The sequence below is a fragment of the Cryptotermes secundus genome, unplaced genomic scaffold (assembly GCF_002891405.2).
Source record: "Cryptotermes secundus unplaced genomic scaffold, Csec_1.0 scaffold81, whole genome shotgun sequence".
Classification (NCBI taxonomy): Eukaryota; Metazoa; Arthropoda; class Insecta; order Blattodea; family Kalotermitidae; genus Cryptotermes; species Cryptotermes secundus.
The window spans coordinates 304,046-330,431 of NW_019718023.1; the positions used below are offsets into that span (position 1 = coordinate 304,046).

Here is a 26,386-nt window from a genome sequence, read left to right on the forward strand (position 1 = left end):
AGAATTACTACACATCGCCACAGGCTCTGGGCTTTCGAAAGGAGTTCTTTGTGGTATGAGAGTCACATAATACAAGTGAATTCCAGAAAGGAACTTTAGGCTAGGGGGGGCACCCAGCGTGGGGCGGAAGGCACTTGTTATGGACCGCCCCCACCCGCCCAGTAGCATAACTCTGAATGTTGATTGGTTAAGATAGCAAGGCTTCGACCTCACTGGCAACCCATGCGCAGGTCTCGAGTGCGAGGCGGAGCGAAAATTAACCAATGGCAAAATAGGAAAAGAAATGTAGGGATGACTGCGTTCAAATAAATTAATGGACTTCTTAGTAAATACACTAACACAAACACATTCTGAAAATAAAATAAAATTACATTTGAATTCCTAATCTGAAATTAAAAGTTGGTAGCATAAATGTATATACTGAGAAGTGGAGACAATATATTAGCTGTGATGAAAACATTTTTTCGTTGTGATTTAAAACAGTAAGCTAATAAGTATATATATTGGTTTACAATTAGCCAAATATTAACACTGAATATTAAAAATATTAATCTTCTTTTATCCAGAAAGGTCCGGGATAGCTCAGTCGACATAGCGTTGGGTTATGGACTGGGGGGCGGAGTTTGATTACCGGCAGAGCAAGGCATTTTTCTCTCCTCCACAGCGATCTTGACCGGCTTTGGTATCTACTGAGCCTACTAAAAAATTGGTACCGGGAGTTATTTCCTTGGGTTTAAAATGGCCGGAGCTTGAAGCTGGCCACTTACCTTCACCTACTGTTGAGGTATAAAAAGACGGTGTTATACCTCCACTCACTCATACGTCTTAATGACACGATGTTTAATTTATTAAATACAGGGCAACTTTGCCTTCTATAATGATCAGACTGACCTCTGGCGGTCACTAAGAATATTCTTCAACGGTCTGAACATTTCTCTGCAAAATTCCTGTCCCCCAACCCGGGAATAGTTTCTGGCTGGGCCGCACTAGTATGCCCCAACAATTCTACCCAGCTGTTTGGACTACACTCGGGTCAGGAATAGAATGAACACAACTTTACGCAATTCCCCTCCTTCAGCACCCATAACAAATTGAGGCCGCGCAGAGGGTAAGTGAAGATAGCCAGAATAGAAGAGAATTGGTGAGAATGGGGCTACTCTAAGCTTGCTCAAGTAGGCCTAAGGAATTCAAGTTATATTTAATATAAAGAAGGTCCAGATTTTATGAGTATAGCCTACAGTATTTAGGCCTAAAACAGTAAGATTGTTATACTGACAGATAAACTCATAAAGAGAATAAATTAATTTTAATTGTACTGCTACTGGCAATAAAAATATATGCCGGTATATAAGCTACGGTACAACTAGGTGCATGCCGCAACAGGCCTCTGTATTTCCTCTCTTTTGCACCAGAAATTTACAGCACCTAATTCAATACCCCTGCTTCAGTCTGAAGCTCTTCTAGAGAAGGCGCCAGTTGTGCAGCTACTCAAGAATTTCACACGAAGGTCCACTACCGTGTTCACAGGAGCGTTTCCCCGGTCTCTATCCTGAGCCAGATTAATCCAGTCCATATCACTTCGTCCTACTGGATCAATTTTTTTTCTCTCCTCTTGCTCCAACTTTGGAGCTTAGGGCTGATTTCTCAGTTTCATGATCATTTCACAGACAGTAGGACTCCTTGGACGGGTGATCAGCTCATCGCGAGGCCTCTACTTAAACAAAGTACAACACAAACACAGAATAAACGCCTACACACACCAAACATCCGTGCCCTGTGTGAGATTCGAACCCACGATTCCGACTTCCGAGCGAAGACACTGCATGCCTTAGACAGATCGGTTACCGTGACCCGCACTGCAGCAATTAGTTAACCAAATTTCCACCACAGAATTGAATTTAAAGGCCTCAGCTAAGCGTTTATTTGAGGTTTCAATTTTGGGACAGTCTGTGTGGGATTTTTGATGGACAGATCTTGGGCAGGTTTTCTCTGAGCACTTCGGTTTCCCCAAGCCAATTAATATTCCACCATTGCTCCACTCATCTGTCATCTGGGGCTGACATATTAGACCCATTTGTGGGTGCAGTACCAAGGGACTTAGTTTAAATCAGTCCTAGGACTAAAGACGAAAAATCAGTTAAGACCCGAACCTATAGATATATTTTCTATTATCATAGGCTTACACAGGTTTCTGGTCCTAAAGATTTAGTATGTTGCTAATAGGCCTATATTATGATTGTTTTGTTTCTTTTGTATTCTTGTCAGGTGCCTTCGACTAGGCTTGCTCATGTGACCTACGGATGTAATCTCAGATATTCGAAACGTCGCCATATCTATAACTGTGAAGAATGTCTTCTCCTGGGATGTGGCCCAATGTATATCTTGTGTGAACCGACGTTTCGGAGGAAGGTATTGTCTCCATCTTCAGGGTAGAAAAATTCGCGAGCGAGGACTTAGCGTGAGCAGGTGGCTGCAGCATTCTTCATAGTCACCGCCGTGATAACCTCAAATTTTACATGTTTATAACTGTTGGTTTTTAAATAACATTTCCTACCTAATTCACAGGTAGGTTTGTGCTCTGTCCCCGCACACCCGTCAACTCCTATGATTCACCAGTCATCGCCGTCGAAGTGGAAGATAAAATTTTCGGGTGACCATTAAGCGAAATAAATTTTTCGAAGACAGTCTGTACATATTTCAACAGCGTAATGAAGTAGGCCTATAGCAAGTGTCGCTCTCACCTCAGAGGTTCGCTAACCAGTCTCTCTATTATTTCTTCAGAATGGTATGAAGTATGGTTTTGTAGCTGACTCCAATGGTAAAACATTTATACCCAGTTTCGAGAAAACCGGTTACCTGGTTAAAACATTAAAATGGGGGTGGGGGTAGAACCCAGATACACACACAGCATGATTATCCCATAAGCCTATTTTGCTTTATTTTCTCAACGAAAGATATTAAACTAAAATATCTGGTAGTTAGAACTACCACGAAGAAATTAAGGATTTGAAACAATTACGTACATAGGGTGTCGCAGAAGGAAAAATAAATTTTCTGGGAGGTCATAGTATCCCCCATTCTAAGCAAAAAAGTGTAATGTACATGTGTCCTGTTCCAAACGGTTTCCGAGATAGAGCTATTTCACTGTGCTTTACACTGTACACTGTACAGATGAGCAACACGCCATGTCCTCACACAAGTTGCACCGAGATAGAGCTATTTCACTGCACAGTACACTGTACACTGTACAGACAAGCAATACGCCATGTCCTCACATGAATAGCAAAGTGCACTGATGTTGACGGTGGAATTTTCGAAAATGTGTTATGCTAGGTAAACTGTACCAACTTTATCACTTGAACAATAAATACCGGTATTAGAAACAGTACGTAATATCTCTTTCTTATCAACAGTTTTGGAACTGTACAGTAAAATAGCTCTAGCTCGGAGATGGTTCGGAATAGGACACATGTACATATACAAATTCTTTCGCTTAGAGTGACAGATGATATGACCTCCCATAAAATGGACTTTAACTCCTGGGACACCCTGTATATTAGGCCTATAGGCTACCGACAATAAAATCGAATTGAATAATGTCATCTTACAGGCTGTGACGCCGTGTAGTACGACATAACTTCGCCGACGCTTGGGAGGAACTTATTAGCCCGCTGCTTGCTTCTTGCTCATTCTCGCTCACCACATCTTCATTCTGAATATGGAAGCAGGACGTTCCTCCGATACGTCGAATTTCCACCGGACACACCGTGTCATATACCAGAAGGCAGTATTGTTCATAGTTCCTGCTAGGAGTACCTCAAATTCAGTAAAATAATCCAAGTCATCTATGACGGAAAAGTCAGAGGTAAACCTATAGGTCAATTAACCATCAAACTTAATCACTGTTCTATTGATACGACTATAAATTTATACATGTTAAGACATACTTGAACATGATGAGGAAACTGTTCTCCTGTAAACCTCAGTTAATAATACATCTTGACCTGTCCTTGTATCTGATAAGTTCTCTGCACCAGAATAGTGGCTTATTTTCAACCCCAATATTTTCTGGAAGAAAAATTCTATGAAACAGTACACCAACTTATGACATCTCTTTGCGTGACATAATTTCTGTGGACTCTTACTGGAGAGCAGTATACGATTCACGCGCGAGCGTAAACCAGTTTTTGACAGCTGCTTAGGTGAAAGCTACTGTGCATGCCGACTGCTGTTCCAACATTCATCACTCTTGCCAGGTTCACGGAAGAAAGCTACTGTGTACCCTAGATCCAACATTCTTCACACTTGCCAGGTTCATGAACAAGAACTACTCTTCTCTAGATCCAACGTTCTTCATCACTGCCATGTTCATGCACAAGAACTACTGTTCTCTAGATCCAACGTTCTTCATCCTTTCTAGATTAAAGAAATACTGCGTTCTCTAGATCCAACATTCTTCACACTTGCCATGTTCATGAAGAAGAACTACTGTTCTCTAGATCCAACATTCTTTACACTTTCCAGGTTCATGGAATAAATCTACTATTTTCACTACGTCCTACATTCTTCATTCTTCCTTGGTCCCCGATGAAATATATGATAGCTAACATTTTATACTGTTGTCACGTTCTTGGGTGAAAGCTACTGTTTACACCACAACAAATGTAACGTAAGAACTAACTAAAATATATAAATTATAGCAAAATTTATTTGCCAACGAGCTGGATATTTTTCTTTAAAAGAGTTTACTATTTTTCGATCATTCAGACTGAATTTATAATTTACCATGGCAATGTGTCTATGGAAACAGACTGAGAAGGAGCTACATTTGTTGAAATAACGAAGTCCAGTTCCCTCTTTCAAAGCGACCCCACAACGTAAATGTCTCTCCCCTCACCTGAGGACGGAAAGAGATCTATTTTCTGAAACGTTGTGTTCTCTAGGTTTTAGAATACTGGAAGATGGGCGAAGCACAAAAGCCCCGTAATTCTGGCTAGGGCATTGTCTTTACGCTGATGGCTTGTACCTGTTTATGTACGAACCCGATGTACGCGTACACGCCAATATTGCTGACAGCAAGCACACAACGCGGAGACACGCACCGATATGTCAATTGCCCGCACATTAGAATAAGACCCGCATAAGTACATACGTGGATTTAACTGGCCGACTTATGCATAAGGACTACACGGTGCAATAGGCCTATACTTTGATTTCATAATTTCTTTAAAACTCGAGATGCAGATAGCAACATAATATTACAAGCTCCAGGCGTTCAACATATTTCTACTCGACATTTTGATGTATGAAGACGAAAAAAGTTGGAGGTTACATTACTGGGGCGGGGGGTAATTTTTCGTGCTTTGAATTTTCCCAGGAAGTGCCGTCCTTCCTTCTTCCAGAGGCACGTCTCTGAGAGAGGGTGAAGTTTTAGCAAGTGAAGAAAATAAAGAGTTAGGAAATGGGGCTCTGGTATGAGCAGAGAAGAAACGTAAAGAGGGGTTTCCATCTGCGCATGACTGGGATTTTGATTTTGACGTTGGAAGGTCTGTATTAGAATCGAATTCTTGTTTAACACCAGGAGGACTGCATTGGGGCGAAATTTTGATGTTAACAGTGGGTTGGGGGATGCACCGCAACTGGTTGAGAATTTTTCTTAGAACCAAGGAAACACCAATAAAAATCCTTAATCAACTTGGCTCTTCGCAGAACTGAAGCATGAAGACAACCTAAATAACATTTGTGTATTCAGTTCCTACCTCACAGGAAACACACAGGGTATCCACTATAAAGTCTCGCCGGTTAATGCAACAGAAGAAAATGGTAATTATTTATTGCGCGAACCTTCTCGTCTCATGACTACAGCCTCTCTCTGGCTCTACATGTCTTTGGATGACGGTTCATGCCTTAGGCTAGGGCCACACGAGCGCACAAAGTACGTCCGTTTCAACAAACGTACTTTATGACGGACGTTGCTGAGGACACCACACAGTTGCAGAATGCGGTGCGTAGAGTTTTGTCTGCAATGGAGCCAGAAGAGAGCGTAGCAGTCGCCTCTCTTGTTTATTTCTACAACGGACGTCAGGACGTTCGTTACAACGGACGCATTTTGTGCGTTCGTGTGGCCCCAGCCTAGACCTCGCGGTCGCTGTAATCGGAACACTTCTGCATTCTGAAGGGAAAGTGCAGTGTTTTGTAGTTTAAACAGACGTTGCAGAGAGTAACTGCTGTGCTTTGAATGATTAAATAAGTCATGAGGATGAGAGATAGACAGAAGTGGCTCAGAATTTTGGTCAACGATGGACTCTGGTATTAACAGTGTTGAATTTCTTTTCCCAGAGAATTACTTAACTAAGTACAGACACTAAGCTAATTACCTCGCGTCTGTATATTCTATCGACTGTCGCTGTTTCCGGTGTCGCAGAAGTGTGAGAACACACGCACGGATGTCACATGTGCCAGAAGTAGCCATGTACATGCACATGAGCAGGGCAGTCCCCTCCCAGGACAAGAACACAACTACACTTCCTGTTCCTTGTATCGGCCTGCCTGCAGGCCTCATATTTAGTTGCTACTGAATCATATTCTAGTATCATTTTAAAGTTTTTCTTGCGCTTAACTAATTAAGCACTACGCCGTGAAGACTTAGGGGGGGAAGTAGATGCATAGATCCACGTATTCTTGACCTCGGTACTAGTCGGATGTGAGTTGTTAGATTAATTCCTAGGCCGCTTTGCTCCAGGGAAAAGAGCCCCAGATACAAAATGTACAGGAGGATGGGCGGGACCCAGAGTCGGTCTCGACCCTACCGGGACACAAACCTCCGACCCCTTGGCCTTCCAGCCTGTAGCCAGTCGCTATGCCGGTTCCTACGTGTTCTGGAATAGTTATTTAACAAACATATGTGCCTCCATTTATAGAACAAGTTTCAAATTTTATTAAATTTTATGTAAAATATTTTTGAGAGGGCGTAACACCTCCAGAAGGCGACGTTTCAGAAGAACGGTCTTGATTGTTCAACGTAACCTCCAGTACGGTGATTTTGGTGCCCTCCAAGTGCTGAAAATGGAATTTAGTAACTTCTGTGATAAGGTAACTTCCGTCAGTGTCCGATTGTGACACGCCCTCAAACATGTTTCACGCACAATACAGTTCTACTAACCGAATCACACAGGGCCTACTGTCGGTAGACCTGTCAAGGTAAAGTTGCCCCTGTGCTTAACTAGTTGATTGCTAGGCCATGAAGGGGTATGGGGGAGTGGGCGTATAGATCCACATTTTCTTGGCATCGGTATTAGTTGGAGGGGAGTGATCAGCTTCACGTCCCCGCCGCTTTAACCCCGGGGAAGAGCCCCCGATATCCATTGGACAGGAGGCTGGGTGAACACCAGAACTGGTCTGAAAAAACGCGGAGAACAGAAATTCTTGCTTCTATTGGGACTCGAACTTCGACCCCGCTGACATCCAGCCCGTAGTCGCTATACGAACTACGCCATCCCTGCTCCCTATTAAGGGTCCAAAATTTACGTCACAGTTAACTTCATAACAACATGCAGGGCTTTTTGCATATGCTCGTTGGTGTATAATACTGTACTTGGCGAAGTTTAGACGTCATGAAGCACCTCATTATGCGGTTTTCTCCAACCTCCTGTCACTTCATCTCTCTTCAGTCCAAATATTGTCCTCAACACCCTGTTCTCAAACACCCTCAGTCTATGTTCCTCCCTTAATGTCGGAGACTAAGTTTCACACCCATAGAGAACCACGGGAAAAATTATAGTTTTGTATATTCTAATTTCTATATTTTTGGGCAACAGAGAAGAAAACAAATTTTTCTGGATTGAATTTCAGCAAAGAATTACCTGAATTCAATCGCTTCTCAATTTACTCCTGAATCAAATTTTGATTTGTTACTGTCGTTCCCAAATAGACGGCCCTACAGGACCAAAATCGGTGAAATCATTTTACGGAGCAAAACTTGATCGTTACAACTTGTTACACTTGATCGTTGTATTGTTCGTTAACAATTAGTTGCAATATCCTTGTAAGCAAAAGAGGAAATTTAGCTTTTATTTATATATAAATTCGCGATTTTGTTATTGCCAACCGCAAAAAAATTGCAAAATTTAAGAGAGTGCAATCAGTTGGCTACTGCCCTCATATCCGTTGCTATCGGTTCTTTTGAGAACCTGCATTACCGACTGTCAGATGTTTCCTGTGACATGAAGACACTGAAATTACATATCGAGTTGAGGGAAGGGATTCTCACAAGATGGCGTTCCAACATTCATGTTCACAATTACAGGCAGGTGAATCAAGTAAGGCGGCACGCTCTTCAGCTTACAGCTTTCAGCACAAGGCAGACACGTCTTCTTTGTTTCAGGTTCCTACATGAAAATTATCAGCCCGAAACGAAAACAGGTAATTACTGTAGTGTCACTTCTGCGCAAGTCACAAATTGGCTTACATTAAGAGAAGGCGACAAGTTTGCACGTAATTGGTCGGATTCGCGCACACATACATACACGTATATATATANCGGTTCGAATCTAGGCAGGGAAAACGACTATCCTGTTTAAAATCTATTGTAGTTATTCTCAGAGCCTCTAGGAAAATGATGAAATGGCTCCTCGACAAGGCCAATAGACCTTGCTTCAAAACCCGTTCTCAGTTTTTCATTGAACAGTTGTATTACCATTTGACACTGTCAGTGTTTTAAGATATGTCACATGAATTGTAATGTGAAAATTTAAAGGGTGTGCGTGAATTATAGATGGGTTTTGGATTTATTGACACCTTATACACACCATTCGGAACTAGAGACAATTACAGCGTTATTTCCGTTCTATATACTTTATAGTTCATTGTTGTAGAAGCATTAGGATTCTCAGTCTTTAGTAGTCGTATCCTGGCAACGGATATATATAACGGCCTGTCACTTCAAATCAAACTAAATCTTCTCTTCATCTCCTAATTGCTTTCTTGTCATTATTCTGTAAATGCCAATTCCGAAGACTCATCTTAATTCAATTCCTCTGTTCCCAAGCCCATATCCTGGCAGGCTGGCGTCTCGAAACTCGACTAATTCTTCTCGACTGAACTCTTATTTATAATAATTTTGCATGAACAATGCAGAAAATACAGCCTCTCTATTGTTGGGAAGGCGTGATTACAGCGCCGTTGCATAATAACGAAATTTACTCGAGTGTTGCTTGAGTATTCGTTGCCGCGGGAATGTGTTTACCGAATCGTTGTCTAACAATCAACGTCTATTCTGACTTCCCTATTCCGGCTTTTGGAACGTCACGCTACAGTATGTCATGATTCCAAAATTTAAGTTACATTTTCCTTGAAAACTTTAGCGGAAAGTGTTTAGCAAACAAGGGAAGACAATCTACAGTATAACAAAAAGAAATACGTAAGCGTGAAATAAGACACATAAAGTAAAGTAAAAGTAAAGCTATCCCTGTAACAGGCCCTGAAGGCCCATAGGGTCATGAGACGAGGGTCCCACAATATCTAGACAATCAGCTCAAACATGGCAGTAAGGTTGTCAGCCTTACGCGCCGGCCGCGCTTTACTCCCCAGGAAAATTATTTAATTAATTCCTGATACTCATTTCTGTTAGAGGCTGAGTAAACCCCAGGGCTTAATGCGGCTGGAAGAAATAGGTCAACTGAAAATAAGACATAAGAATAAAATTTATGAAATACAAACTAGACAAATTTTGTAACGCCACGCCTCACGGTGGTGGCCATAAAGATTACTAGCGTCGGAAATAAGGAACCGTGTAGTCTGGTAGATAGTTACCAGCATTTCGGAGGAAACTGCTACTCCATCTTCAGGACAGATGAAGACGGAACACTAGAGTACTCCTCGAATTTGGTAAATATGTAGCAGAATGTACGGCGTCACGCCACCCAACACAATAGTCTTCACAAACAAATATCATTTCTACCTACTTCTTTAAATCAATATTTTCATGTGTACAGAGTGTGCGTGACGTAGAGACGGGTGTTGGATTAGATGATTAGATTTGTTGACACCTCATACACTCAGGTAGTAAAAAAAGATACTCCCTGATTTTAGTCCGCAAGCGAACTATACCGACCGAGCGACCGCCAATTGTTGGCGAAGTTTAGTGCCAACCTTTGCGGATAGAGGGTGTCGCGTGGTCAGCGCAACGAATCCCCACGGCCGTTAGTTTCTGTTTTCTAGACCGGAGCCGTTATTTCCTTGAAATAGCTCCTCAGTTATCATAACGAGGCTGAGTGTACCCCGTTCCAGACCCACTACTTCTCCGAAAAAAATGTGGTAGCGCCGGGAATCGAACCCGGACCTCTAGATCTGTAGCCATGAACTCTGACCACTAGACCACAAAGGCGGTCACACTCAAGAAGTAACTATAATTAATTACAGCGCTAACGCACTTTCGACACTATAACGGTCACCGTTACACACATTAGTGTCCTCTGTCTCCACTAGTCGCATCCTTGCAACGGATTCATAACAGCGTCACTGTAACTACAGCACATTATGGAATTTTCTTTGTAGAGACTAATTCCTTTCTTTCCATTATGTTGCCAATTACCAACTCCGGAGCCTCTCTCGATTCTAATTCTAGCGATCTGAGATCCTCATTATATACCCTCGGGGCGGACCCGACAGAAAACACGACCTCCTATATTGTTGCATGTTAATTCACTGCTGCATAAATTTATTTAGAGCACTATTGAGTAGCAATCAGCCCGGCGATGACCACAGAAAACACTGCCTCTTCTTACTGTTGCGCGTATTTGCCTTCGTGAAGATGTTTGCCGAACCGTTGCCTAGCAATGAACCATTCCAACTTTCAGGCGTCATGTCAAATATATATTATTTCACTTTCTACAAGACGATAAAGCCATTTATAAAAACTCATTTCAATTGGTCCAACCTTGAAGGAAAGGTTTAGACAAGTGATACCTGTTAGGAAGTTAGGAAGATGAAGCCTTACTATTACAAAGTTCAGAACTGTGTCCGCAGGGCCTATTATTGATAGTCCTGATGTTGGAGACAAATTAGCTAAGATCTAAATGAAAACTCAGTCAATAATATGGCATTGCTGGGTACCGTGAAGCTGGCTTGAAGTAATCAACACGCTTGTCCTCAATCTAAGTTAGGCAAAGATAATACATGGCTTTTCACTTGACTAATTACTGGGTGGGGGGGTGCCCATTTCAGCGATCGATATAGATATATAGACCTGCATGAACATTGCACGTTAATCTGAAGGCACTACCAGCCTCCTAACGTGACGAAATACTGCAGGGTTCATGGAAATGTTTTTTCATGCTGTATGAGGGTTTATCCCCAATATTATGTTGGGTGTGAAATTGGTCTCTGACATTAAGGGAGGAACATAGACTGAGGGTGTTTGAGTACAGGGTGTTGAGGAGAATATTTGGACCGAAGAGAGATGAAGTGACAGGAGGTTGGAGAAACTGCATAATGAGGAGCTTCATAACTTGTACTCTTCTCCAAGTATAATTAGAATGATCAGGTCAAGGAGGTTGAGACGGGCAAGGCATGTAGTATGAATTGGGCAGAAGAGGAATGCATATAGGATATTGGTGGGAAAGCCAGAAGGAAGGAGACTACAGGGAAGACCAAGGCGCAGGTGGGTGGACAATATTAGAATAAATCTTAGAGAAATAGGATGGGATGGTATGGATTGGATAGATCTGGCTCAGGATAGAGACCAGTGGAGGGCTCTTGTGAACACGGTAATGAACCTTCGGGTTCCATAAAATGCTGGGAAATTCTTGAGTACCTGCAGAATTGGCAGCTCTTCCATAAGGGCTCAGCTCCATGAGTAAGTAAGTAGTTAGTTAGTTAGTTAGTTATTGGAGATGGTGGGTTTCCCCATGCACTGAGACCTGTATTGGTCCATTGTGCTTCCGTCTATGATTTCTACCAGTCTCTATATCCTACCGGTACTGGTGCTTACCATCAGTCCCGCCCAGCCAGCGAGACCGGCTCTACTAGCTGAGAGGTATCTATAATGCTTCCCCCATCTACCAGAGGTATTAGAGACTGCTGTTGGGCGGGAAACGTCCGTAATTTGGCTCAGTGACCTCCTTTGGAGATATGAGGTTCTTTTACGTGCCGTAAAGCTACGACACGGGACCCACGGCTTAAAGTCCCTCCCGGAGGACTTGTTCCCTGAATTTTTCCGCCCTTAAAAATTCGACGACCTCCGCCGGGTATTTGAACCCGCGTACTACGAGTCATGAGGTGGGAACGTTACCTCTAGACTACGGAGGCCGCTTGAGTAAGTAAGTATTATGTAAATATATAAGTAAATAAAGCGTTTTTTTATGAGTTCATATTACATATTTACGCATCGCTTCGTCGTATAATTTTCCATGCTAACGTGAATTTAATTCAGTGTTTTAAGTAACTACTTTATAATTAACATATTCTACATCATTTTACTTACGAAGCATGCATTGTTTGATTATACATATTAATTTCTGTATTTTTTTCTCAACTTAGAACCCGTAAGGTGGATATTACATTGGAAATTTACTGAAGCTGAATTGATTAAGGTTACTTCACACACAATTCATGTCTTTAAATTTAGTGTACTGTAACGTGTGCAAATTTGTAGCTCAATAATTCGAATTAAGACACTCGTAATACAGATCTAATTTCGATTTGAATTTGTGCTTTCCTGAAGATGGCCTATCAGTATTAATTCTTACATTTTCTTTTCTTTTTGCTAGTGGGGTGAGACTAAGTCCCTTGTACTGCGGTCACGTCTGGCCCATTGTACCAGCCCCAGATGATAGGTGAGGGTGATTGTGGTGCAATTGGTGGAATGAAGATTGGCAGGGGAAACCGAAGTACTCGGAGAAAACTTTGTCCAACACAAATCCCACTTGACCAGACCCGAGATCGAACACGGGCCTCCGCGGTGGGAAGCCAGCGACTAACCGCTTGAGGTATGGCGCGGCCTACTTCTTACCTCCATTTCAAGATATCCTGGCCTCTCACAGGATATCTTAGTGATATGGGCAACGTAATAATTTCGTCTATATCAGCGGTACTGCATCTTCTATTCCACCGGAAATTTGGACAAAAATATCGTAGTCACAAAGCAGTAAAATTATGCTTCTTTCCTCATGGAATTGTGATCTTAATATTGCGTAGGTCTACACTTCGGTATCATATTGTCGCGTGGTAGTGACTGGACCCGAGTTTTGGAATGACAGTTGAATTTATTGAACCCTTACAACTTGTTCCTACAAAGAATTATATGTATAACACTACCAATAACCTTCACAATTAACAAATCACTATAGTACACGCTGTATCAGTCTCTTATAGACTTAACTAGTCGTTGTCTGGTTACGGTTTCCAACAGTGGAGATTTTTATACTCTCGTATTTACGTCGTTGCTGGTTGGCTACAATCTTACAATTAACTCACTGCTGCAAATAATTCATGACGGTAGCCCGCCAAGTTACCGCCATTCGGTTCGTCTTGGCGTCAGGCCCCTCGAGGCTCACGACCAGAGCTTTTTTTCGCAATTTAACCCTTGTGGCCTTAGTCCTTATGTAACGTCCTACTCACGGCTTCTCAAGAAGAGCTGAGTTCCATGAAGTTAGTTAAATGGGATAGCTAACTAACTACCCAACTATTAACTAATTCCATGAAGCAGCACTCTTCTTGAAAAGCGAACAGTGTTCCAGATAGCTAAGAAATTCCAAGAACTTTATGGATTCGAGAAGATTTATTACCGTGATCACAAGAACTACCAGTGGTATTTATCGTGAGCCAGATCAATCCAGTCGACAAACTTATATATATATTTTTTTTAGATATGGTCTCTATATGTTATATTTTAGCGTCCTGTTATACTGATTCATGTCCATGGATTATGCTGACCGTCTTACAGTGTATACACTTTTTCACCTTATTCTTCACTTCCACACTTCATGCTTCAGCACTAATGTGCCATGCAGTACAATAGTTTAACGTGCATAAAGACACCTGAAGATGGCACATTAGTGCTGAAACATGTAGTGTGGAAGTGAAGAATAAGGTGAAAAAGTGTTTACACTGTAACACGGTTAGCATAAACCATGGATATGTTCTCTATATTCTTGTTCAATCTATTTTCATATCCTCTCGATAGTCGTCTCCATTGATGTCGTCCCACCAAAATCCTGCAGGCACGTTTCTTCTAGACATGCATGCTACATGTTCTGTCCAGTTCATTACACTTGATTCGAATTCTAGCCTCTAAGAGAATACGCAACTATCTGAAGGTTACCGTCTCCCGGAAAATAAATACACCAATCTCCTGCCTACATATTCAGAGTAAAACAAATTTATTCTGAGAATGGAAGTAACCGGTACGTTTTAAAGGCTAGTAAACATCTACCAAACATCACGGAGTATTATCCTTGGTATTAGATGGAGATATATGGTCAGCTTCACGCCGAGGCCGCTTTGCCCTCTGAGAAACAACTCCCGGTACCCAGTTTATGATGCCGGGTGACCCAGACAAGGTATGGACGTTGTTGAGAAGAGAAAAAAAGTTGTGTCCTTGGAGAGAAACGAACCATGATACCTCGGTCATGAATGCGGGCAAGAGAAAAACGGAAATCTGTATTCCATCACAGAATGATTATAGATTTAGTTCCTACCTCATAAAAACTTACTGCTTCTCCATTACAAAGACGAACCTGCTAATTTTTTGTAAGAAATAAATGCTCTTTGCTGCTAAAATCATAAGAAATTTACCCTGTGAGAAAAAAAGAATGGTTCATTTAAACTTTAAAGCAGATGATACATACAGTAACCACTGATCTTTAAAAAGTGAAGTCAAAGAATGGGATGAATTTTAATGTGAGGTTACCTTGTTGTAACAAAAAATGGATTTTGGTGCCCCGCCCTATAATAGTGACATAAAATATAATCCAGAAATTTAAAAAATCGCCCAGTTACTATATGAACTTGCCTTAATGACGTAATCCAACAAAGTTGATGATAATGTTGATAAGTACAATTTGTCCCTGTGCTTAACTAATTAAGCACTCCATTAAGACGTATGGAGGAGTGGATATATAGATCCCCTTTTTCTTAATCTTGGCACTAGTTGGAAGTGAGTGTGGTCAGGTTGACGCCCCGGCCGCTTTACTCCCGGAACCCATTGGATAGGAGGCTGGGTGGGCCCCAGAGCCGGTCTGGACAATTAGAGAGGTGAAAATTCTTGACCCTACTGGGAGCGAACCCCTAGATCGTCCAGCCCTTAGACACTCGCTATACCGACTACGCTAACCCGGTCCTTTATGTTGATAATTAATTAACATTATTGATATCTGCGAAGAATTGCGGACTGATTTCTTGAATGCACGCATGCACTCCCTTCTATAACTGCAGCACGGCCCGGATATATGTCATATGTTAATTGTCCTCTGTGATTCCGCTTGCTGTCACGGGAATTTGTTCCTTAATATTCGTTCCCGCGGAAACAGGTACTAGAGAGCCGTTGCCTAACAAATTAACTTCCGTTTCTGATGCCATTCCGGCTTTTAGTCAGTGTTTACCGAGCCGTAGCCTAGCAAAGGATTATTCAATTACAATATTANGAGCATAAAGTTTCATTCCTTCTTCAGGAACAGAGACATTACCTGTTCCACCTCGTCAGCGCAGTTCACTGAAGAAGAGAAGCCACACTTTTCTAAGCCCAGGGTCACATACTGCCATTCACCTATTGTGGAGTACGCGCAGAAATTTACATATGATAGGATTTGTTGTTTACAAATACCGTACCCATTTTGACATTTATCATTTGTAAGTTATTTGTTGTAGGAATAAAGCAACCGAGAATCACATTCTGTTACGAGTGCTTTCCCCACTCTTTTATGTCCCATGAAACACCTGTATAATACCCCTCAGAAACTCCTAGCCTCCAAATTAAGTGAGACCAATTATTAAACAGAGAAGGATGTGAAGTAGCCATGCTTTTTCCAACCCTCTCCTCTGTCCTCCCACCTCCTATATCTTTGTAAGCTACTCCGCAAAGCCTGCCTATCCGCTGGGCTTTAAGCAGAATGACCCAACCCAAGCCCAAGCCCATAGCCCCCACCAAGTTGAGTTTGCGCGCTCAGTGTGTCTGCTCTTACACATCTACCTGTTCAGTGTGTGGGTAAGCTTACACTGTGCTGTTCCCAGCGCTCTGCGCAAGCCAGCTAATTGGAAGAAGGCCTGCAATGTCATTCACTGACGCAGCGTGGGTCTCGCTCCGGGACTCCTGTGATAGTGGACGTTTGGTGCAAGTGATTTGACAACCTGCTTTCAAACTACAGCTCTTACGAACTAATTACCCTAGCAAGGAAGGTGGAAAACGGTATATTTAATTGTAATATCGCTCTTAAAAAAAGTGATATTTAAAAACAGACGATTAATGTTGTAAAATATAACGAAATGGAAATATTGTGTATAACAAGTTATTGTTGTGAAATATCTACCGGTGTACAGACACCTGATGCAGAATCACCGTGTGTTCTTTAACATATCGTATAAAGTTCAATAAATATCATAATGATAACGTCAAGATAATTATGGACGACAGGCGTTCGTACAAATAAACATAATCTTCAGTTGTGTGTCAACGAACTTTAAACAAAAACAGAGATTTCAATGGTGCGTATATATTTATTTTCACGTTAATTGAAGTATAGTTCAATTCGGTTTATGGACATGTATCCGAAATAGATTAGTCTTAACAGGAACTTGGAAATTGGTGGATAACTCAGAAAATGAAGTCATGGGACACAGAACATGACCCATAACGTGAAATCATTAAGAATTAATAAGATGTTGCAAAATAATACGAAGACACGAAGACAAATTCGTTGTTTTAGCAGAAAAAAAAAGGGGATTCAATGATTGTTTTGAGTTGCAATTGCCTAAGACACTACATGTAATAATTATAAGACATTTAATTGCTTCAATATATATATATATATCGTGTTTAAGTTTCAGTATTTTCCGAGTTTATTTTAATATAAAAACAAAATTAATGTCATCGAAAACAAATAAACTGTTTTGAATTCGCAAGTTCGTGAGAAGAAAACGCTGATAGTGGTTGTTATTTCCCCTCGGATGCGCTGGAGACTAATATCATGTTAATATCCACAAGTAACCTTCCCAGCTCTGGTGTCGGTCATCTTAACTGCGATTACCCGAGTTCTGTGTGCTGCGGGCTGAGGTCAGGTGTTGGCCACCCTCTGTGGGGAAAGATGGACTTACCGACAGGAAGTCTGCTTACCAGCAGCAGCGGCAACAGCAACACCAGCGGGGTTACCAACAACGTGTTACCGACCCTGCCGTGTACAGGTATGTCCTCAGCGACGCACTAACACACCAGCGTATCGTTACACTAATAACACTATAAAGTCAATAGGCTTCTTTTTATTCTTGCGGTAGGGTGAGATAAGGGCTATTTGGCCCTCAGTTAGCGGATTCACAATTGATACGGAAACACGGTATATCCGCTGAGAACACCTGCCTCGGTGCCACGATATGGACTACAACGGGACTGAACCCGAGCCTCCGAGGTTAGAAGCAGGCGACTAACCGCATGATCTAGGGTAAGGATAGGCCGCGCCATAGCTCAAGCGGTTAGTCGCTGACTTCCACAGCTGCGGCCCAGGTTCAAACCCGGGTCTGGTCAAGTGGGATTTGCGGTGGACAAATTGGCGCTGGGGCAGGTTTTCTTCGAGTACTTAGCTTTCCCCTGCCAATCTTCATTCCACCAAATTCTCCATCATCATAATCACCCGGGGCAGGTACAATAGGCCAATCAGTGGTCGCCGTGCCGAGTGGACCCAACTGGATTTCCCCCATTATGCGAATTAAAAAAAAAATTAGGGTAAGTCTCAAGGGGTGATGCAGGAAAAGTACCGAACTTACAGTCGGGGGGGGGGTTACACTGCAGGATTTGGCAAGTCCGATAGTAGAGATGACAGACGTCTATCTCCTCCCGCTCGGATACTGAAACTTTTATCTGTTTACGTGTCTCGCAATAGGGCCTATTGCTACCGGGTACTTCACTGGTCTAGCATTTAGCCTGCCAGTCACAGTGGCGGCTTATGAATTGTCTTCGCCCCCCGAACATTAGGATCGTGGGTTCGAATCCCACTCGATGCATGCATATCTGAGTGTAAGTAGCGGCCTTGCGACTGGCTGATCCCCGTCCTTGGAGTCCTACCGGCTGTGTAAAAGATCAAGAAACTGAAAATCGGCCAAGGCCCAACAAAGGGCTGTAGGACCCTAGATAGATAGCATTTAGTCGGGTAGCAAGTAGGAGGAAACCAGAAAACGCCCTCCTAACCAACGATTCGTAATTTCGGCATCTCAAGATAATACAGCACCAAATGACTGAGTGACACGAAATAGCAAACTGGGAGGGATCAGGAAGGAAACGGTCTAGGCATAATTCGAGGTATAATCCCGGAATTAAATTGGAGGAACTGAGGAGAACCAAGAATAGAATTCAGGATAATAGGTCTCCTGGTCGAGATTCGAACCTGTCCCCTCTGAATTACAATTCAGATGCATTATCACTTGAGCTAACTGGATCAATAATATCGTATCGACTATAGAGATTATACCATCGGATTATATGAGAAGATATTGAAATATGCTAAGAGAATAGAATGCGAAAATAATATAATTAGTCTACTTAAATAGACCGAGGTCTATCGTGCCAATATTTACAGAAAGTATTGAGAAAATCCTCCTCAAATCTGTCAGAATTGCTTGTGTTTCCGACGAGACTCGAACTGGATACTCACATAACAAAATTAGCCAGACTGTCTCCGGTTTGGGATCTGATCTGAACACAAGTTTCACATTAGGACGAGGGAACTTTTGGGTAGATTTGGGTACTGGAAGAGGCTAATATGACGAGAAATTGGGACGTTCTGATCACGTCTGTAAAGTAAAAAAGTAAAGCTAGCCCTGTAACAGGCCGTGAAGGACCTTAGGGTTGTGAGACGTTAAGGCTCCCACATTTTCTAGACAACCGGCTCAAAGATGGCGGTAAGGTTGTCAGCCTTAGGCGCCGGCCGAGTTTTACTCCCAGGAAAATTATTTAATTAACTCCTGGTACTCATTTCTGTTAGGGGCTGAGTCGACCCCAGGGCCATAGTGCGGCCAGAAGGATTAGATCAATTGAAAAGATCCAATGACCTCATCGGGACTTGAACACGCGACCTTCCGGTTTGTAGCATAGTGCCTCAACCAGCAACGCTACCGCGTGCCTGTATCATACTTATACAACGGGTCTACAAGCTGTCAGTTCTGAGCCCTCTGTAAGGCTTCCTGTTTCTGTTTGCTAGTTGCGTCAATTGGACACACGTACTCAGGGGTCCTTGCCGAACCCAGCTCCCTCACTTCTTGCTACAGTCAATGCAGCATGTCCCCACTTCGCACACTCGTTCTAAGTTCCTTGATTTATACGGCAAAATCTGTTTTCAATATTCTTTTATAACCGAATATTCTGTCATCGTTAACTGCATTTTAAAGAAAAGGTTTTGGTTGCTTTCTAACGGACTTATCTTCATTTTGGTGAGATTTGGTGTTCCAACGGCGGTGATAATGGAGATTACTATAGGCTAGGGTATGATGCCGTATAGTTTGGTAGTTCGTTACCGATGTTCCGAAGGAGAGTAGCATCTTCATCATCAGTGTAAGAAAGACGAAAATAACGAACATGCTACAAGTATTGGATTCAGTGTATCGTGTCTATTCTGAGAGTGCTGATAATATTCTGATAATGGATATGTGCAGTGTCGAATATTATTTACAGGAGACTTCGTGCGCGGTATTCGTGGGAGATGGCACGTTGGCCTCGAAGCGTCGTTCGACAACGTTTACTTCTGTATAAGAATACTGAAGAATTTTGGGGAAGTTTGGAGTACGATAGCTTGTATAAAATTATTATATTTCGTGCTAAGTTATCAGTGGGTGTGAGGCCGCGCCATAGCTCAAGCGGTTAGTCGCTGGCTTCCCACCGCGGCGGCCCTAGTTCGCTCCCGGTATCTGGTCAGTGGGATTTATGGTGGACACAGTGGCGCTGGGGCAAGTTTTCTCCGAGTCCTTCGGTTTCCCCTGCCAGTCTTCATTCCACCAATTGCTCCACAATCACCCTAACCTATCATCTGGGGCTGGTACAATAGGCCAGAAGTGGCCGCAGTACAAGGGACTTAGTGCCACCCCAGTATCAGTAAAAATATCAGTGAATGTTGCACAGTTATTAAGTATAAAGAGTTCAATAAGGATCAGGCTTGAAAACGGGTCATAATTACAATGATAAAATTAAATTTCTTTGCAGTTTTGTATTATTTATACATTTTCATGCATATATTCTCCTGATGAAGGTCCTTTATTGGCCGAAACATGTAGTGATGTCTACAGTTTTTTAATAGTGTACATTAGTAATTCCATTATTTTTCAATTAACGTTAGACGTGCTGTATGTTCAGGAATTGTGGCGGTATTACAGCTAAATACTATATTCACCAAACACACGGGGTTTGCTGACATACGGTATTTGCATATTACAAGCATGGAAATATGCCGACAATAAAACTTAATTATTTCTTACAATTTCTTTGTTAAAACCGTCACAACATAACGATATTAAGGTCAGTGCCTAGTTTGGCTCTGCTACATGTTTCGGCTATTAGAAGCCATCATCAGGCAAATACATGGCTAACATATATACACCACTGAACTGCAGTACTAATAAAATTGGATACAATAATATTAATTATATTAAAATACTTGGCGTAATAATACAATAAATTAGATTATATAAAACGAAAGTTATATTACAAAACAAGAATAAAATTCTTCAAATGATGCTTTGTATCATGGAGTCAGTCGTTGGTTTATTTGATTTTGTTGCGTTCCAACGGACAAATTAGAGTATTCTATATTTTGTGTATATATAATGAACTCTTTGGAGGCTCGTGATGTAGATGTAGTAATATTAATGTTAATTATTTAGTCGGTGCCTCATCTTACAAAGTAGTCTCCGTTCTGTAGGGAATGTAAACAACGACTCAAAACGGAAAAAAAAAATCTTGTTTAAAATTTTTATACTCAGTAAATTAAGCTGTATCCTTTACAGCTTTGATACAAAATTAATATTCACATTCTCTTCTTCTGACATATTAGTTCTCTAAAAAGAAAATAATCATAATCTAGAGACCTTCACGTGAAACCTGGAAAGCTAAGCCATAAATCCTAAACGGCGAAAAGAAAATAATTTAATAAACCAGCATTAGCGTATAGGTAATCCACTGTGACAAAAATCGGTACTATGAATGTAAATAGTTCTAACAGAAGCCTATTACTGAAACATTCCGTACTTCTGAACGCTATGCGCTGTAGACACAACGCACAGGCTTATACGACTCCATAGAGAGACAACATAAAACAGAGCTATGAAGTCCTACATTAAGTATTTTTTGTTATACTTATTCTTATCAGGGCTAGCTTCCGGATAGGACGGCGTCTCGGCGCTTTCTTGAGTGCCCGGACTCTGTCCTTGTGTTTCTTCTGAAGACAATGATGAAACATGTGGAGTGCTTGTAATTCGTATGAGGTTCATGAAGCTGACAGTTGAGACTGTCTGCTGGCTAGTGACAGAACCTGAAGATGGAAGCAGATTGCTACCAGGCTATACGGTTTCCCCATTCTGAAGCAGAGGCTTCGATTGCTTTAAGTATAGACAGTGTGCTAAGGCGCTTGTCTTCCAGTTCTGCCTTATAAAGTGCAAGCCTATCATTAAGTAAGAAGAGAACAGCTCCTCATGATGATTCATGACTCTTTATTTCGAGCTGAAACTTCGTGCCTTACCGCAGTGGAAGTTTTTAGGACTGACACCGTGTTCATATCATCGGGTTGGTTAGGTAAATGTGGCAGCTGGTGATGCCAGCTTATAAGCTTATAGCAGAGGCCTACACGCCTTCATCGGTCCTTCAGTGCTTAATGGAATGACCATAGGATTTAACAATGCGTAGGAAACAGCAATTACCAATAGAAATTATAGGGCATATTCACAATGAAAGTAAGAACACATTAGGTTCAAGACGGGTTCGCTCCCAGTCGGTATAGAACCTATATTTACCCATCTCCTGAATAAAAGAATTAAAGAATAAAATATAGAGGTTCGTCCGTTAGGTTATAACATCGTCAGTGCATGTAGCACGAATGGGGGAGAAGAGAAATGCATATATGTTATTGGTGGGAAAGCCAGAAGGAAAGAGATCAGTAGGAAGAGCAAATTGAAAGTGGGTGGACAATATTAAAAATGATAAATGATACAAACTCCGTCCCAAGTGCAAACGATATATATTATATGTCTTTGATCTTGTTCTCTTCCACACTACATGTTTCGGCCTCTATCGGCCATCATCAGGTGTATACTCCTAACGTTGCTGCCACACTGAACCCAGTCTAAAATTGACGTGTGCAATATAATCTACATACCAGACACATATCAACGAGGTAGATGTTGATAATACGAAGCAAGTGACATTGTGTTTTTAAATGTTAAATTTTAGACTGGGTTCAGTGTGGCAGCAACGTTAGAAGTATACACCTGATGATGGCCGATAGAGGCCGAAACATGTAGTGTAGAAGAGAACAAGATCAAAGACATATAATATATATCGTTTGCACTTGGGACGGAGTTTGTATCATTTATCGAGTAGAGTGCAACAGGATGCTTAAATATAATAATTAGAATTGATCTTAGAGAGAGAGAATTGGGTAGTATGGACTGGATAGATCTGGCTCAGGATAGGGATCAGTGGAGGGCTCTTGTGAACACGGTAATGAAACTTCGGGTTCCACAAAATGCTGTGAAGTTCTTGAGTAGCTGCACAACTGGTGGCTTCTCAAGAAGGGCTCAGTTCCATGAAGTTGGTTTAGTTATCTGTTTCATGTAGTATAAAGTAAGTTGACAGTTTAATGAGAAATCGTTAAAAACAAACCTCCTCAAAAATGTCTTGACTTGATCATTACTTTGTTTAAGTCCTTTATCCAAAGAATTCATCCACATTCTAGGCCTTTTGTGTCATTTCATTACAAGCTTATTATTATACTGCGATAAGTTGTTAGCCCCACGCCCAACCCCAATTTGGAGGACCACCACTTCTCGGCTGGTCGCTACTGCTTATTCAATATATTCGCAGCTACTCTCCATGTCTGGAGTCCGTCTCCTCCATCCGCAACCTGAGGACGCGCCACGCCGTGGTGACAAGGGACCCACCTATCATGGAGTTCATATCACGTACATATTATATATTACATATACATAACTTGAAGTGAAATCTTAAGAAGACAGTTATGATATGGTTTTTATCTCGGCTATTGCAGAACAAAGTGTATTTCATTTCATTACTGGGCTTCCTAAGATAATTCCCCTATCTTTAATGCCAAACATGTATATTTAAATACATCAAGAAACCAAACAAGCTACAAGCCCTGCGTCAAAAGGTATGGACATTTTGCTTTGTAATACAAGGTAACAGCTGAAGTTTACCTTCCTTCCCAGTAAATCCAAACAAACTGCACGCCAAGTCGAAGAATGAGGATTAATATTAAGAAATTTACCTGCATATCAGTGTACGTTACAGAGACACGCCTGGGAACTACTTGTCGCGTGTTCATATAGCTTATTGCCATATATATATATATTATTTATTATACTGCAATTGGGTTTTAGCCCGGTGGCAGTAGTACACAATATGACACAACAGACAAGTAACACACATTACACTAAGTGACAACACGTTCAAACAAAATACAATACACAAAACACAACAATAAGGACATCCTACCACAGTGAATACAAACCAAATACGATTAACAACTGCAACAATTACAGAGAAATACAAACAACTGCAACAAATACAACAACAATAAGGACATCCTACCACAATTAATACAAACCAAATACGATTAACAACTACAACAATTACAGAGAAATACAAACAACTGCAAATATAAACGAACACAGAAAGAAGATATACTGACGGTAGGGGCAAAGTAGACAAATGTTACAATTTGAATGGGAATTAAGCGAGGTTCTTACGGAGGTGACTACGAAGAGCAGTAATTTCTATACCAGATTACACGTCCAGATAAAAATACTCGTCATTAAACAGAATGCATTTCTTGTAATTTTGTTTCTGATTAACAGAGGTTACTAACATAAACATAAATATGTCCGAATTAAGAAAAGGCTTCTCAGTAGTATTGTGACATGTAGATAACCTTTGCTAGGAAATGATCACGAAGTCAGCAAGTACACAAATGTCATTTATGAATGACGGCTTCGCAAACAAGCATATTCCCACGGCAACAGAGAAACAGTTTTTTCTACGCGGTCCGTGTCAAGATATTATAAGCAGGGCCCGTTGGTTTGTGAGTCAGTGAGTGACCTAGTTGACGGGGAGGTAGTGAAAACTGCTGCAGTTCAGTCGTTGTCAGTTGCTGCTGCTAGAAACTTGTAGCTGAACTCAGGGACAGTTTTGCAAACCAGAGAAAGGGAAATATCCGTCGTTGGAAGCCGCTAACAAGCAACGGCTAATGACGTGACTGTGGACATTAGGTCCAAAATATCCGGTTATCAATCCAGAACCTGTCTATAGTCATTACATCACGTGACAGACCCTGCATAATCTATAACACAAACTAATTCAGTGCAGTTCCACGTTTCTCAATAACACAACAGTTACAGGAATTCGGAATAGGGTTAAGAAAGCCCTCATTGCTACTGCACTGGTTTCTTCTTCTAGAGCTCTATTACTGGGGGCCACGCGGAAGCAGAGTTGGTTGAGGCGCTATGCTACAAACCGGAAGGTCGTCGGACTATGGTCCTCGAGTCGACTCAGCCTCTAAAAGAAATGAGTACCAGGAATCATCCTGGAGGGTAAAGGGCGGCCGGCACATAAGGCTGACAATTTTACCGCCACCTGTGAACCGACTGTCTAGAAAATGTGAGAGCCTCGACCTCTCACAAACATCTGGGTCTTCACGGCCTGTTAGAGGGATAAATTTACCTTTTTTTTTTAATTTTCTAGTAAAATTATTATTATTAATTTTATATTTTTTTGCTCTTCTGCTCAAGATAATTAAATATTGACGCATAAAATTTTATCAGATAACTCTCTTACATTAAGGAGCCAAATTTTAAGCTGTCTTAACGCCTTTCAGTGTCGCTGTTTGTTCGTCGTTACCAATATCACTGAGTTATTGAAATTAAACATATAATTAAATGAATTTGAATTTTATGTGCGTTTACATCCTTGCGGAAATCTTACTGAAATGTCTCTGTCTATCCGTCTGTCACTATACATGAATAGGCATAACTGATGACTATTAAAGAGGAACCCATAAGTTTTCCCTGTGCTTAACTAATTAAGCACTTCACCATGAAGGCGTATGAGGGAGTGGATATATAGACCCACATTTTCTTAACCTCGGCATTAGCTGGAGATGTCAGCCTCACGTTTCGGCCGCTTTACCCTGTGGAAAAAGCCCTCGGTATCTATTGGATAGGATATTAGATTATCCTCAGAGTAGGTCTGGATTACGTAGAAAAGAGAAAATTCTTTGTCCTACCGGGACTCGAATTCCGACCCCTCCGCCGTCTAGCCCCTAGCTAGTTGCTATACCGACTGAGCTATGCCGGCTCATAAACAGGTACGCATGAATTATATTTTTGAATATTTTCACCAATATTTCATCGCCTGAGTACTGGAGCGTTCTACATAAATCAATACCAATTTCTCGGGAAAATCGATATGAAGTTAAGAAACCAAATCAATACGAATGCGACTTAGACAAGGTAAGCCTAGTGCAGTATTTATTATTATTATTATTATTGGAGGGATTGGTTTCCCCATGCGCCGCGACTTATAGTCTATTGTACGCCCCCCTTTGATATTCTACCAGTCGCCATACCCTCCCGGTACTGGTGCTCGCTATAAGCCCCGTTCAGCCAGCGAAGCTGGCAGTGGTTCCCGATACATCTACCGGAGACATTGTAAACTACTTTGCCTAATTTTGCTCAGAGGTTTCCTAGAGACATGAGGATCTTTTACGTGCCGTAAATCTACGACCTCCGCCGGGTTTGAACGCGCGTACCTTGAGTCATGAGGTGGGAACGTTATCCCTAGACTACGGAGGCCGCTAAAGCCTAGTGCAGTACAACACGGGGGAATCAGGAAAGTGCATTAACTTATTTTCGCCCAAAAGTGGAGACAGAACACTCCAATACTAATATATGCTTGTTAGTGTTGTTCCTT

The 26,386-nt window shown here is 41.6% G+C and overlaps 1 protein-coding gene and 1 long non-coding RNA gene across 7 annotated transcripts in view; one reads left to right on the forward strand and one right to left on the reverse strand.

Annotated features, from left to right (window-relative positions):
- Window positions 1-26,386, reverse strand: part of LOC117282706 — a 169,874-nt gene that overhangs the window by 137,245 nt on the left and 6,243 nt on the right. The gene's annotated exons all lie outside the window — the stretch shown is intronic.
- LOC111866210 (paired box protein Pax-6) overlaps window positions 1-26,386 on the forward strand; it is a 259,392-nt gene that overhangs the window by 100,650 nt on the left and 132,356 nt on the right. For 2 of the 6 annotated variants that reach the window (XM_023855360.2, XM_023858619.2), the window contains exon 1: window positions 16,182-17,394. The exons of the other annotated variants lie outside the window; for them this stretch is intronic. In XM_023855360.2, coding sequence (XP_023711128.1) covers window positions 17,181-17,394 — 214 coding nt within the window. In that variant the 5' untranslated portion in view covers window positions 16,182-17,180. Of the gene's footprint in view, window positions 1-16,181; window positions 17,395-26,386 lie in introns of those variants that run through there. 6 annotated transcript variants of the gene reach the window in all.